At 56.7% G+C, this 12,014-nt stretch overlaps 1 protein-coding gene across 2 annotated transcripts in view; it reads left to right on the forward strand.

Annotated features, from left to right (window-relative positions):
• The first annotated feature begins 2,280 nt into the window (after positions 1-2,280).
• The window catches only part of Entpd3 (ectonucleoside triphosphate diphosphohydrolase 3), a 23,030-nt gene continuing 13,296 nt past the window's right edge, over positions 2,281-12,014 (forward strand). The window contains exons 1-4 of one of the 2 annotated variants that reach the window (XM_023700734.1): positions 2,281-2,309; positions 2,569-2,657; positions 5,950-6,077; positions 11,473-11,590. In XM_023700734.1, coding sequence (XP_023556502.1) covers positions 2,618-2,657; positions 5,950-6,077; positions 11,473-11,590 — 286 coding nt within the window. In that variant the 5' untranslated portion in view covers positions 2,281-2,309; positions 2,569-2,617. Of the gene's footprint in view, positions 2,310-2,361; positions 2,480-2,568; positions 2,658-5,949; positions 6,078-11,472; positions 11,591-12,014 lie in introns of those variants that run through there. The other variant, XM_023700733.1, reaches the window with a different exon arrangement.

The raw sequence follows: 12,014 nt of genomic DNA on the forward strand, positions 1-12,014 counted from the left end.
GTGTAGAGCATTTGCTTCTTGTGCTTTGTTGAATTTTCTGGGCAAGGAACATGTAGAAGAGTGGGAGAAGTCATGAGTTTGCGTAGAACTTAAGTTTGGCTGGTTGAGGAAAAGGATGGTTTTGAGGGGAGCAGGAAGCAGGGTTTCCTGGGACATGTGCACCCAGCCTGATTGGCCTCATTCATATGCTTGCACCAAAACCTCCAGCTTTCTGCTGAAGACTGGCTGCCCTGGGCCTGGTTCTCCTAGGGATCCTGTAAAGTACAGTCACAATGCCCAAGGGAGGCAGAGGCAGCCACAAACACAGTCACAGGCTACCTGGGGCCTGTTGGACTCAATGTCCGCTACTACTTTCTGGGCAAGTGTCAGTCCTGACAGGCTTGGTTTGCTCCTCTCAGCAAATACCTGGGAATCTTGTCTCCCTGCAAAGTCACAGCACAGTGGCCAGGCTATATTATTTGCTGCCCAGGATTGCATGGTCTGCTCTGTGGTCTCTCCCTGTCCCAAGGCTGGGGTGTCTCTCCATTCAGATCCTAAGGGTGAGACAGGATGACCTGCACCTGCCACAGGGACAGGCATATGCAGCCCACATCCTGCCTCCGTTGTCTGCGAGAGACCCACAGTAGCTCCACAGCCGAGGTTCTGACTCTTCTTGGTGACATGAGGCGTCCTCCATCAGCGGCTTGGTAGTACTTTCTGCAGGGTGCAGGCAGCCTATGACAGCAGCTGCTGGCATGGAAGCAGGGGTCGCTTGCTCCATTCTCCTAGTGTGGAACTGGCTGACAGTGAGGACCCTGCTAAGGCAGTACCAAGCTGGGGGGGAGGGGGAAGCACTAGGGAGGCGGCAGGGAACAGTGGGGAAGAAAAGACCAAAGAGAAAGGGTGGGCAAAGCAGGAGCAACACATGCTCCTGGAATCCACAGGAGACCGCCCACCCTCAGGACACAGAGTGGAAGAAGCCCAGCCAGTGGAGACCCCAGAGGGCAAGTCCCACAGTAAAGTCACCAGAGAGCTAGTCTGCACCCAAGGAGGTTGGAGGGGGGGCTTGAGGGTGTGTGTTATCACCTTGGTGTTCCCTGGGAACAGGCCTGGGGGTGCAGCCAGCACCCCCGCAGCTGCCCGTGTCACTCACACCCATACACACCCACACCTGTGCACATGCCCATGCCCTTCCTCTGCACACCCACACCTGTGCACTTACAGAGTTCTCTCAGGGCCTTCCCTCGCATCTGTCAGTGGCTCGGCCATCTCTGCAGGCCTGGACACACTGGATCTCTGGAGACAGGCCTGCAAGGCCACTGATCCTCCTGCCAGGTGTGTCTGGGAGCCATTAGGAGGGCCCATCCCAGAGCCCACTCTGGCTCTGGCCAGGGTCACTCGAGCAGCTGCTGCTGGGTGGGCAGGGTGGGGCCTACCTGGCATCCCACTGAGGGAGGCTGAGACAGGAACATTGCAAGTTGAGTCAGGCCAGGGAAACCGAGGGAGACTGTCTCTAAAAAGCATGACCCAGGACGCGGCTCAGTGGTAGATCAGCCCTGGGCTCCAATCCTTGATCAGATAGAGAAGAGGAGAGAGGGTGAAATAGGAGGGAGAGAAACACAACTCCCAGACCCCCGGAGAGCTCGGACGGGACTTGATTCCCACAGTTGTGGGGGGAGTGGGGACACAGCCTCCCCAGCAAACCAGGGCTCAGCGGAGGCAAGACTGTGCTTCCTCTTTGAATTGTCCTGTGCCCTGGATGGGGGAACGGACATGGGGTCTACTGTGTCTCTGCACAGGAGAGGAGGGACCCCACTAAACTCTGCAGAGGGGCTGGGCACAGTGCTTGTCTCTGGGTTCTCCACCTGGGTTTGGGGTGATCTAGCCCTACCACGGACAGGGGTGGGGTCAGCGGCGCCCACTCCACTTGCTCCCCCTGGCCTAGGTGAAGAGTCGCAGCCTAGGGGCCAGCGAGATGGCTCAGTAGAATAAGCGCTTCCCTGACAAGCGCAAGGGTCTGAGTTCAATCCCTGGTTCCGCCAGGAAAAAAAAAAAAAGAGTCGCAGCCTGGGCTGGGATATTAAGCAGGTGCGGAGCTCGCCGGCTGAGCGAACCCCGGACGGGAGGGGGCGGGGCGGGGCTGTCCTGGCTCCGCCCTGGCCCCGCCCAGGGCCGCCCCGCCCCCGCCCGCCTCGCTCCAACCCCAGCCTCCCACCGCTCGCCCCGCCCCCACCTCGCCCCGCCTCTCCGGTGCGCCCCGCCCCGGCCGGCCGACTTGGCCCCGCCCGGTGCTCCCGGCGCTTCGCCTTCCGCGAGCCAGCTGCGCACAGGTGAGGTCTGAACGGCGCCGCGCGGAGGGGGAGGACTGCAAGCCCGGGGAGCCGCGTCCCGGGGCGGCGGCGCGCGAGCCCTGAACCTTGGGAGCTGGGTGGCGGGAGCGTCCCGTCTTCCCCGGCACCTGCTGCGTGGCCCTTTCCCGGGGCCGGAGGCGCTCGCTCAGGTCCGCGTGGTGGAGGCGGGCGAGGGCCGAGGGGCCTGCGCCGTGAACTCTCGGCCGCCCGAGGCTGAACGCCGTGCTCCTGTGTGCAGGTGCGAGTCCGGGCCGCGCCGCGTCGCCGTCGCCTCGCCCGCTGCCGGGATGCTCGCCGCGGAGACCCGCCGGACGCGTGCCCACGCAGGTCGGTGTCACGGAGGCTGTCCTGCTCGGCCCCCCCTCCAGTCCCGCCGCCAGCAGAGGCAGCGACGCTCCCTATCGCAGCCGCGCGCGACCCGGCGACAGGTTCTCCGGGTCCTGTGAGCCGCGTCCGCGCTCTGCGCAGTCGGTCAGGACGCTCTGCGCGCGGCTCTCCCGAGGGACAGCTGCAGTCCCGGCCCAGGGACCCCGGCTCGGTCATCCCACTCCAGTGGCCCCTGCGCAGTGACCCCGCTCAGTGACCCTGGCTTAGGGAGTGAGTCCCTCCCCCTGCACCCCTCGCCTGCTCCCCCGGGGCAGGGCACCAGATGAGCTGCTGGCTCTGCAGTGCGCCGTCCTGCGGCGCGGGTTTGCGAGTTGGCCAGGTCGGAGCTGTTCTGTGAAAACTGCTGAAGCCAGGGTTTGGGCGCTGCCTGCGGTCAGGACCGGCTGGCGGTCACACCCTTTCCCACCCCCACCCGGGGCAAAGGATCCGAACTCACACTCTCCTTTTCCAAAAGGAAGTGGTTGTAGGCGATAAGAACAACCTCTAAGTCTTATATCAATTGTTTTTATAAATTAAGATTGTGTTTGAGTTGTTTGACTTTTTCGAGTTTTCCTCAAAAACACTGTAAACTACACATAGAGTGGCACCCTGCAAGTGGAAGAATCGGTCCATTCCTTCCTAAGCTAGCTGACCTGGCGGTGGCAGCGTTGCCGTGTGTGGTTTGGAGCGAGGGTTCCTTGACCTTCTATCACTGACACTGATGTAGGCCTTCGTGGAAAGTCAGCGCCAGCACGTTCTGTGGCTGAACTGGGTCCTGCCTGGTCCCTGTTGTTGATTTGAGGTCACAGAGGAAGGCTGCTTGGAAGGTCAGCTCCACTCCCAGAGCTGTTACAAAGGATTCCTCCCAGAGGAGCCTTGTATACTAGCCGTTGTGCACAGGAGGGTGGGTCGGGAGAGACCACACTCTTCTGAAAGTGGGGTCTTGGATCAAACTATGTCTTCCTTGGTACTGGACAGTCTGTGCTCCTGGTGACATGGTAGGGACTGCAGTACCCAGAACTGCAGGGCACCGGGAAGAGTCCTGGCTGCATCTGTGCTGAGAGGGCCAGGGTGGAAGAAGCTGGCTGTCCAGCCTGAGACTCTCCGTCCTGCCCTGCCCTTCTCCACCTTCCCCAAGCAGCAAGGGCCCTGGTGGGCCCGATGTGGCCTGGGTGTCCTCCACGGTACTGGCATCCACGGGCTCTTGTGGAAGTCGTGGAACAGCAGGGCATAGGTCACGCTGATCCCCGTGTGGAATTCTGTTTGGCCTGGATCTGCCTGCTGCTGCTGCTGCTGCTGCTGCTGCTGCTGCTGGAGCAAGATTCCCGGGTGATGGAAATGTCCCCAGCCGACTGGCCCATGTGGGTGCCACCAGTTGTGTGTGGTTACCCAAGGCTTGATATGTGACCAGGGAGGTTGAGGAACTGTGCATTTAAAAATTTTGGATGAGTTCACACTAAATAGCCAATTAGTAGGAGGCGTACTAGGATTTACTATCTTTCTGTGGTGCTCATTTATAGTATTTCAGCCATTTGGGTACCGTTTATATTTATGCCTTAATAGTTCTACAGAGGCCGTTATTTATCAGTGTTCTAATTGAATGTCTTTTTGTCTTTTAAAAAATTTAGATATAACATTAGGTAGTGACGTAGATAGACCTTAAGTCATAACCCTAAACTGGATATGCTTGTTTTCTGAAAGTATGTACTAGAATAGTGTAGGAATTTATAAGATTTTTTTTCTCTCTTTTTTAATGTGTTTAATACAGGTCTACGTGGTCTCACTACACAGATCAGACTCATAGTGATCCTCCTATTTTCATCCTCCCAAGTGCTGGGATTACGGGCGCGCACCACCATGCCCAGTCTCACTTGCTGTCTCAGTGTACCTGGTGGCGGGCTAGCACTGTACACTGGGGATCAAGCCCTGTTCCCTGAGCCTACCTAAGCAGGTGCTTTAGTCTGCTGAGCTATCTGGCCAGGCCTATAAGACTTTTTTAAGGAAAAGTGTACCTGTGAAGCAAGGTTGCTTTGATTTTCAAGTTTTCTCCAAAGGATTTCAGAGGCTTGATGAAATCTGACAAATGCACACCCCTGTGCACCCCACCATCCTATTAACATGACAGCATTTCCATCACCCATGTGCCCCTAAAGTGCCCTGTGTCCCTTCCCGAGTCTCCACCCCAAAGGCAGCATTCACTGTTCTGACTTCTGCCACCTGTGACCGAAATGAAATTGTTGCCATTTATTAATTTTTATACACCAATAATTTGTTTACATAAGATGATTTTAAAATAAAACATATCATATGCTTTAATAGAATACCAGGGTTGGGCCGGCCAGATAGCTCCGTGGATTAAAGTGCCTGCAAGCAGGCACAGGGACCAGGGGCTTGATCCCCAGGCCTGCTGTGCTGGCCCTGCCCCTGGGGCACACTGAGACAGTAATTGAGACTGGGTGTGGTGGCACACAAGCCTGTAAACAGGCAGATCACTATGAGTCTGATGTAGTAATGAGACCCTGAATACACTATAGACCCTTCCTAAAATACCAAAAAAGGACTGGAGAGATAGCTCAGTGTTATTGAATAAGTGCTTGCCTGGCAAGCGCAAGGTCCTAAATTCAATCCCTGGTATTAAAAAAAATTAAAAAATTAAATATATATATATATGTTTCCAGAGTTTGTTTGTTTGTTTAATTTTAGTACAGGGTCTCACTACACAGATCAGACTCAGTGATCCTCCTGTTCTCACCCTCCCAAGCACTGGGATTACAGGTGCACACCGCTACGCCCAGTCTTAATCACCATCTCAGCTTGCCCTGGGAGTGGGGCCAGCACAGCATACCAGGAATTGAACCCCGACCTCTGTGCTCTGCCCAAAAAGCTACAGGTGCTTTAGTCCACTGAGCTATCTTATCTGGCCAGCCAATACCAGGATTTTTTAAATCTACATTTTAAAATGCTATTGTAAACATCTCAGATGGGTTATTTGCATGCTGTGCTTTGAGAAATTTGGGAAAGCTGGACTACAAATACTCTCCCTGCACATGCTGTTGGGTCTGGAATTTCAAGGGAAGGAAAAGCTTTAAGACCCATCTTATGTCATGGTCCTCACAAGGAAGACAGTGAGGGAAGGCAGGGAGCAGGTGAGCCTCTCAGGTCAAGTGACTCACGTGTATGACTGTGGGTCCTACCAGGAGCCCAGCACCTGCTGCCTGCCTTCCCTCACTTGTCTTCCGGTCTTCCCACGCAGGTCTCAAGACTCTCTCACAAACCCCAGCCATCGTCAGCCTGGTGGTCTTGTTCCTGAGCATCGTGGTGCTTGTGACACTCTCACTCGTCCAGGCCCACCTCTCCCAGGTTATCCCTCCAGGGCTGAAGGTGAGTGGGAAGGACCGGGATGGTTGTTGCCCCAAGTGCTCTCCCTCTGTGAGCTGTGAGAGGAGGCATCTTCTCCCCGCCTCCTGGAGCAGGAGAAAGTGGTATGAGATGCAAGGAGCTGCCCACATGCCAGGCAGTGACTTCGGGGGCTACTGGTGAAGGTGAGGCTTCCACAAGGACAGCGTGGTCTTGCTTTGACTTCTCACTATGGACAGCGACACTGCTGGTAGCCAAGAAAGAACTACACATGGCTACAAAGGTTTGCCAGTGGTTAATACAGTGCCTGTCCCTTTCTGCAGAGCCCTGACCGGGAGGCCCAGGCTCCTCTTCCAGCCTAGCCTGAATGGACAGAAGCAAGGTCTATGAAGGTTTCCTTGGGCTGAATTAATGCCACCTCTCTTGGATGCAGGCCCTGTGCCATGACCCCTCTGACACCTTCCCTGCAAAGCTTTAGGACTTCGTGCTTGGTCCCAACAGCTTTTGATGCATCTGTCCCCGGAGAGGGGAACGCTGCATCTTAGGGCTGTGACTCCAACGGTGCCCTGAGGGAGGCCCCAGAAGGGCTGTGGGTGAGCAGGGAAGACAGGGATCCTCCTGGCACCTGGAGTCAGCGGTTTTCCATGTAGAGGCCCCAGGAGTACTTACTCCTGGCTTCCGAGTCCACTTGTAATCTGGTTGCATATTGTCCTTAGGTCTCTGGCTCATTAAAGTCATAGAAAGCCTTTTCAGCCAAGAGCCATGGAGACTCAGGAGCTCACTGTGTCACATGAACTTTAGGGGGCACAACACTCATCCGTACCACCCTCACTCTGCCTTCCACCCTGGCCGCAGTTCAAAGGCTGCAGTTGCAAGCCTCTGTGAGCTCCCGTGTGAGCTCTGCATGTGCACTGTGCTCTCCTGTCTGTGCACTGCGTGTGCACAGCACAGCTCCCATGTGTGCACTGTGCTCTCCTATGTGTACACTGCGTGTGCACTGTTCTCTCTCCTGTGTGTGCCCTGCATGTGCGCTCTTCTGTCCTGTGTGTGCCCTGCATGTGCACTGTGCTCGCTCCTGTGTGTGCACTGTGTACACCTCTATATGTGACCCTCAAGTGAGCGTTATCTGTTGCCCCATCTGCCATGTTCTTACAGGGTCCTGTCAGCCACTAGTCACCCCAGCTGCCATCCCCGTTTTCTACTGCTGCACAGGTACAGGCAAGGGGTTAAGGTGAAATCAGAGAGATGGCACTTCGCTTGTGGGCCTACATTAATGCATCATAGCTTTTAACAAAAATGTTTAAAAAGTTGAACGTTAATACAAAAGACAGTGGAAGAATGAAAAGAAAGTTTTGTTCTTTTTTGCACAGTGTTGGGCCTTGACACTGAGCTCCATCCTTAGCCCTTCTAAAAAGATTTTTTGAGTCGGCATCTCACTAAGTCACTAAATTGCCCCAGCCTGGCTCAACATCCTCCTGCTTCAGCCTCCCCAAAGAAAGAGAAAACTTTTGTGCAGCTTACAATGTGTTTGCATTTTAAAGCATTATCACAGAAGAGTGAAAAAGTTTCACAAGCTTTAAAGTTTATAAAATAGAAAGAATATATAAAGGTTAATTTATTATTGGAAAAGAATGAACGTTTCTGAATGCAGCTTGGCCTGCGCATCCCATGTGGGGAAAGCCCATGACCTGCACCATGGAGTGTGAGATTTTGAGTTTCCTGCTGTGTCCTGCCTGAGCCCTCTTTGTGTTGGAGCTGTGAGCCCCATTGCTTGCTGCTGTGTTTGCTGGCAGTCACCTGGCCTGCAGCTCCACAGACCATAGGCGGGGACTGGGCTGTCCTACATGCAGGCCACACAGTACAGAGACAGCTGCCACCACCATCTCAGGCTGTGACGGTGACCCAGGGCACTGTGAAGAGGGACCTCAGGAAGGGTCAGGTCCTTGGCCAGGAGAGCACCTGGGCCCTCAGCACCATCCAGGCTGCAGCTGTGATAAGTGGCCTGCTAGGACTGCAGTATGTCCCTATGAGGTCCCTGGGGACATATGTCCCTGGTCCCACTGCAGGACACTCAACCTGGGTTTATAACACTGTTATCCCCACTTTGTGGCTGAGAAAACCAAGGACAGAACAAAACAGCATCTGAGGTCAAAGGGGTGAAACAGCGGGAGAAGTGCTAGGGTGGGGAGTGGAAGGGCAGGGTGCACCTTGGCCAGCCAGCAGATCCCCAGGGGAACAGAGGTGGCCCTGGCTCTGATGCAGGGCCAGGGAACTCCCTTGCCTGTGTCCTGTAGCCTGTGGCGACATCCAGAGAGACGAGTGATGTCCTAGCCTAGGAAGCATCAGCCACATTCCTGGTGACAGCTGCCACAGGCACCACTCCTGTGGCTGAGTGAGCGCCCAGAGCTGAGGAAGCTTCCCTTGTCACTCCGTGGATGCAGGCAGCAGGGTACAGGCAGCCCCCGCCTCACCTGGTTGAAGCCCGACTGTGCTCCGGCTTGTGGGTGTGCGAGTCTGAGAGCTGTTAACCTCAGCCCGGGTCAAGCCGCCGTTACCTACCGGTCTGACCTGCTGCACCACGAGTGCTGCAGTGCACCCAGGGCCATCACCTTCATCCTCTCCTTTGATCTGGGTCCTGGGCCCGCCCTCTGGGTCACAGTGTCCCGCCCCAGCATCAAAGGCCCTGCAGCTACAAGCTGCATCACTGTGGCACCCGGGTGGGGACAGGCTCCTGGGATTGACCGTGCCGCCTCAGTTCCCCCGGCAGGCACTGAACCCAGGTGAGCACAGCCCCATCATGTGCAGCTTGGAGGCCAGCAAGCGAGACACAGCCAGCCCTGAAGCCTAGATTTCTCATGCTGTGGCGCCCCTGCCCCCTTGGAGAACAGAGGTGGGTGCGTGGTTCCCCTCTTCTGGAAAGTCCAGACCGTGCAGCCCGGTCCTCTAGCCAGTCCCATGTGCCCTGAACGGAGAGTGTAGTCATAAGCTTGGTGCACATGCAGGAGCCATGTGCGGGAGCCTGCACCCCACCTTGGGCACCAGCTGTTAGACAGGGCCCCACGCCACTGTGCCGGGCTCGGAATCCAGCTTTGCTCCTGCCTGGCCCCAGGTTCACCCATGTGCCACGTGAAGGTGCCCTGGAGGTGGTGTGGACCCTGAAGATGTAAGTGCTGGTAGTGTCAGGTGCTGTCATACTCTTTTCTGATGCCATCCTGGACAGGATCGTTGATGACGTCACCCGAGTCACCCCTGCCCCCTCATGGCCCTGCACCGAGGTGCTTTGATTCAGGCTGAGGACCCTGAAGCTGGTGCAGGCTCACTGTCCTCTGGTGGAAACACACATGCGGTGGACCAGGGTGGGTTGAGCGAAGGCTGGCCCTGTCCACACAGCACAGGTTCTGGGGACACCTAGCAAAGCTATGGTGCTGCCACGGAGGATTTGGAGGGCTGCTCTGGAGAAAGGATACTCTTGAAGCTGGCTTCAGACCCTGGGAGGCTTCCTGTGGGGGGAAGGCTGGCCCCGTCTCCTTGCTCCCTTGTCTCTGGGTCAGCAGGCCGCAGGAGGCCGGGAGGCGGTGAGCGGCCCCTCCCACCCTCCAGTTCAGCTGTGCTTTGATCTCACTGAGGCCCCTGCCTGGGCCAACTGTGAACAATGCCACCTTGTTCAGACCACACCAGAGGCATCAGGTCAGGTCTCAAGTGACACAGAGCTGAAGGGCCTGGTCAGTGTCTGCACTGCTCCAGAGTCTGCTTGGTACGGGTGGGGGCAGCTTCCACCTCGGTCCTCTTCCTCTTACACATGCCATCGTCATGGGGTAAGCTGGGACCCCAACGCCTAGAACCCAGTGATTGTCTGCATTCTTGGTGGAGCAGATGACGCATGGGAAGTGGTGGCATCTCTTTTCAAAGCAGGGAGGGACGTGCAAAAAGTACTGTTCAGAAAAGGGCTTGCAGGGGATGGCTCAGTGGAATAAGCGCTTCCCTGGCAAGCACAAGGGTCTGAGTTCAATCCCTGGTTCTGCCAAAAAAAAAAAAAAAAAAGAAAGAAAAGAAAAGGGCTTGCAGAAGAAAACGCTGCTGCGTGCTCTGATTCTGCGCTGACCACGGCAGACTCCACACACGTGTGTACACAGATGGCACACCACATGAAGACAGATCAGGAGGGGAAAGCTGCCTGCTGTGTCTTGCATCTTCCTCGGGCTGCTGGGCTCCAAGCCAGGGCCTCAGGCTTGTGTGGGGCAGCGCCCACCACAGAGCCCCACCCAGCTCACCCACTCCAGGATTTGTGTAATTCTATTGATTTTGCCCAGTTCACTGTGCTGTGTGTAGTGGCCTTTTCCTGAGCTGCCACTGCTCCAGGGCACCCCAGCTCCTACTTAGAAAGTTGTCTAAGGAGGCCGGAGCTGCCTTCTCCCCGGGAACCAGGCTGGAGTAGGCAAGCTGCCACCTGGATGGTGCCGCTGGTTCAGCCGCAGGGCGCATGGCGGGGTCAGCGTCTAGTCCAGCCACCTCCAGGCTGCCTGCGCCCCTCTTCCCTGGCTCCTGGGTGCTATGGCCCACTCTGCCCCCACACAGCCTCTCAATGTTCGGATCCTCCGGGGTGGGAGCCATGTGGGTGTGACTTTCTTATTTCTCTGCTCTTACATAGGAATACATTTTGTTTTGGTCTTGTTTTTCTTTCTGTCTTGTGGGACAGCATCTAGCTCTGTAGCCCAGGCTGGCCTCAGTCTCCTAGCGGTCCTCCTGTCTCAGCCTCTCAGTGCAGGGCTGAGAGCTGTGTGCTGCACACAGCAGAACCCTCCACCTCCAAGGGTGACGAGGGAACTGCCCTGCCTCCCCTGTGGGAGTGTAGCAGTGGCTTCCCTTTGGTGGCTTAGCGCATTCCTGTGGCTAGACCCCCTGCTGTGGTGCATGCTCACAGGTCCCCTTGGGTGGCCACACAAGATGATGGAAGAGGTCCAAGCCTATGTGGGACAGTCTTGAGTCATGAAGGGGCCCAACAGGCTCAAGACCAGAAAGTGGTGCTCCGTTGTGAGTGTGTTAATCCCTAGCCGAGCTGGGGAGTCTGGAAAACCAGGCCCCAGGTGACCAACCATTCATCTCTCCTGGGACCCAGGGGCTGCTCCCTTCACATCGAGGCCTTGATGGGGGTCAAGATGCTTGCTGGAGTCTCCTAGGTCAAGGTCAACCCTGTTGCTGCCTGGCCAGGCTCAGAGACCCCAGCGTGATGTGGCCTCTTGGAAAACCAAGGCCATGCCTGGGCCTGACCCAGCTTGCCCGCTCCAGGGCCAGTGGCACTGCTCTGGAGGCAGAGTCCTCAAGGCCACCCCCTAGGGGAGGCTGGGGCCTAGGAGCCCAGCTTCCAGACAGTGTCCTCAGGGGTGGGCCTGTGCCTGACGCTGTCTCCCTCTTTCTGCAGTACGGGGTTGTGCTGGATGCGGGGTCATCTCGGACCACAGTCTACGTGTACCAGTGGCCAGCAGAAAAGGAGAACAACACAGGGGTGGTCAGCCAGACCTTCGAGTGCAGCGTGAGAGGTGAGGGTGCAGGCGGGAGGTGGGTGGGGTGGCCATGCTGGTCCCATCCCTCCCTCCCTGTCTCAGTGTCCCCTGTGTAAATAGGAGGTGTCCAGATCTCACCCCACCTCACCTCCATGCAGTTTACAGAACCCTTGAAATCCTGGCCCAAAGCCCAGGATGTGGCCAACGCCCTCACAGCAGCCAGCCCTGCTTCTGCACCTGCTGTCCACTCCCAGCCTGCACAGTACAATGTTGGGAGGGCAGGGCAGTGCCCTGGTGGGTGGAAGGGCAAGGCTGGGGCCGGGCACCTGTGGCACCAGTGTCCCTGCATATTGCCCCTGAAGGAGACTGGGTGGGAGAGGGTCCAGGATGACAGCGGGCAGCACCGCTGCTGAGACCTGCAGAAGCTGGGCCAGCGTGACACTGGGTGGGAGAGGGTCCA

This window comes from Octodon degus, unplaced genomic scaffold (genome assembly GCF_000260255.1).
Source record: "Octodon degus isolate 3935 unplaced genomic scaffold, OctDeg1.0 scaffold00126, whole genome shotgun sequence".
In the NCBI taxonomy this organism is placed as follows: domain Eukaryota; kingdom Metazoa; phylum Chordata; class Mammalia; order Rodentia; family Octodontidae; genus Octodon; species Octodon degus.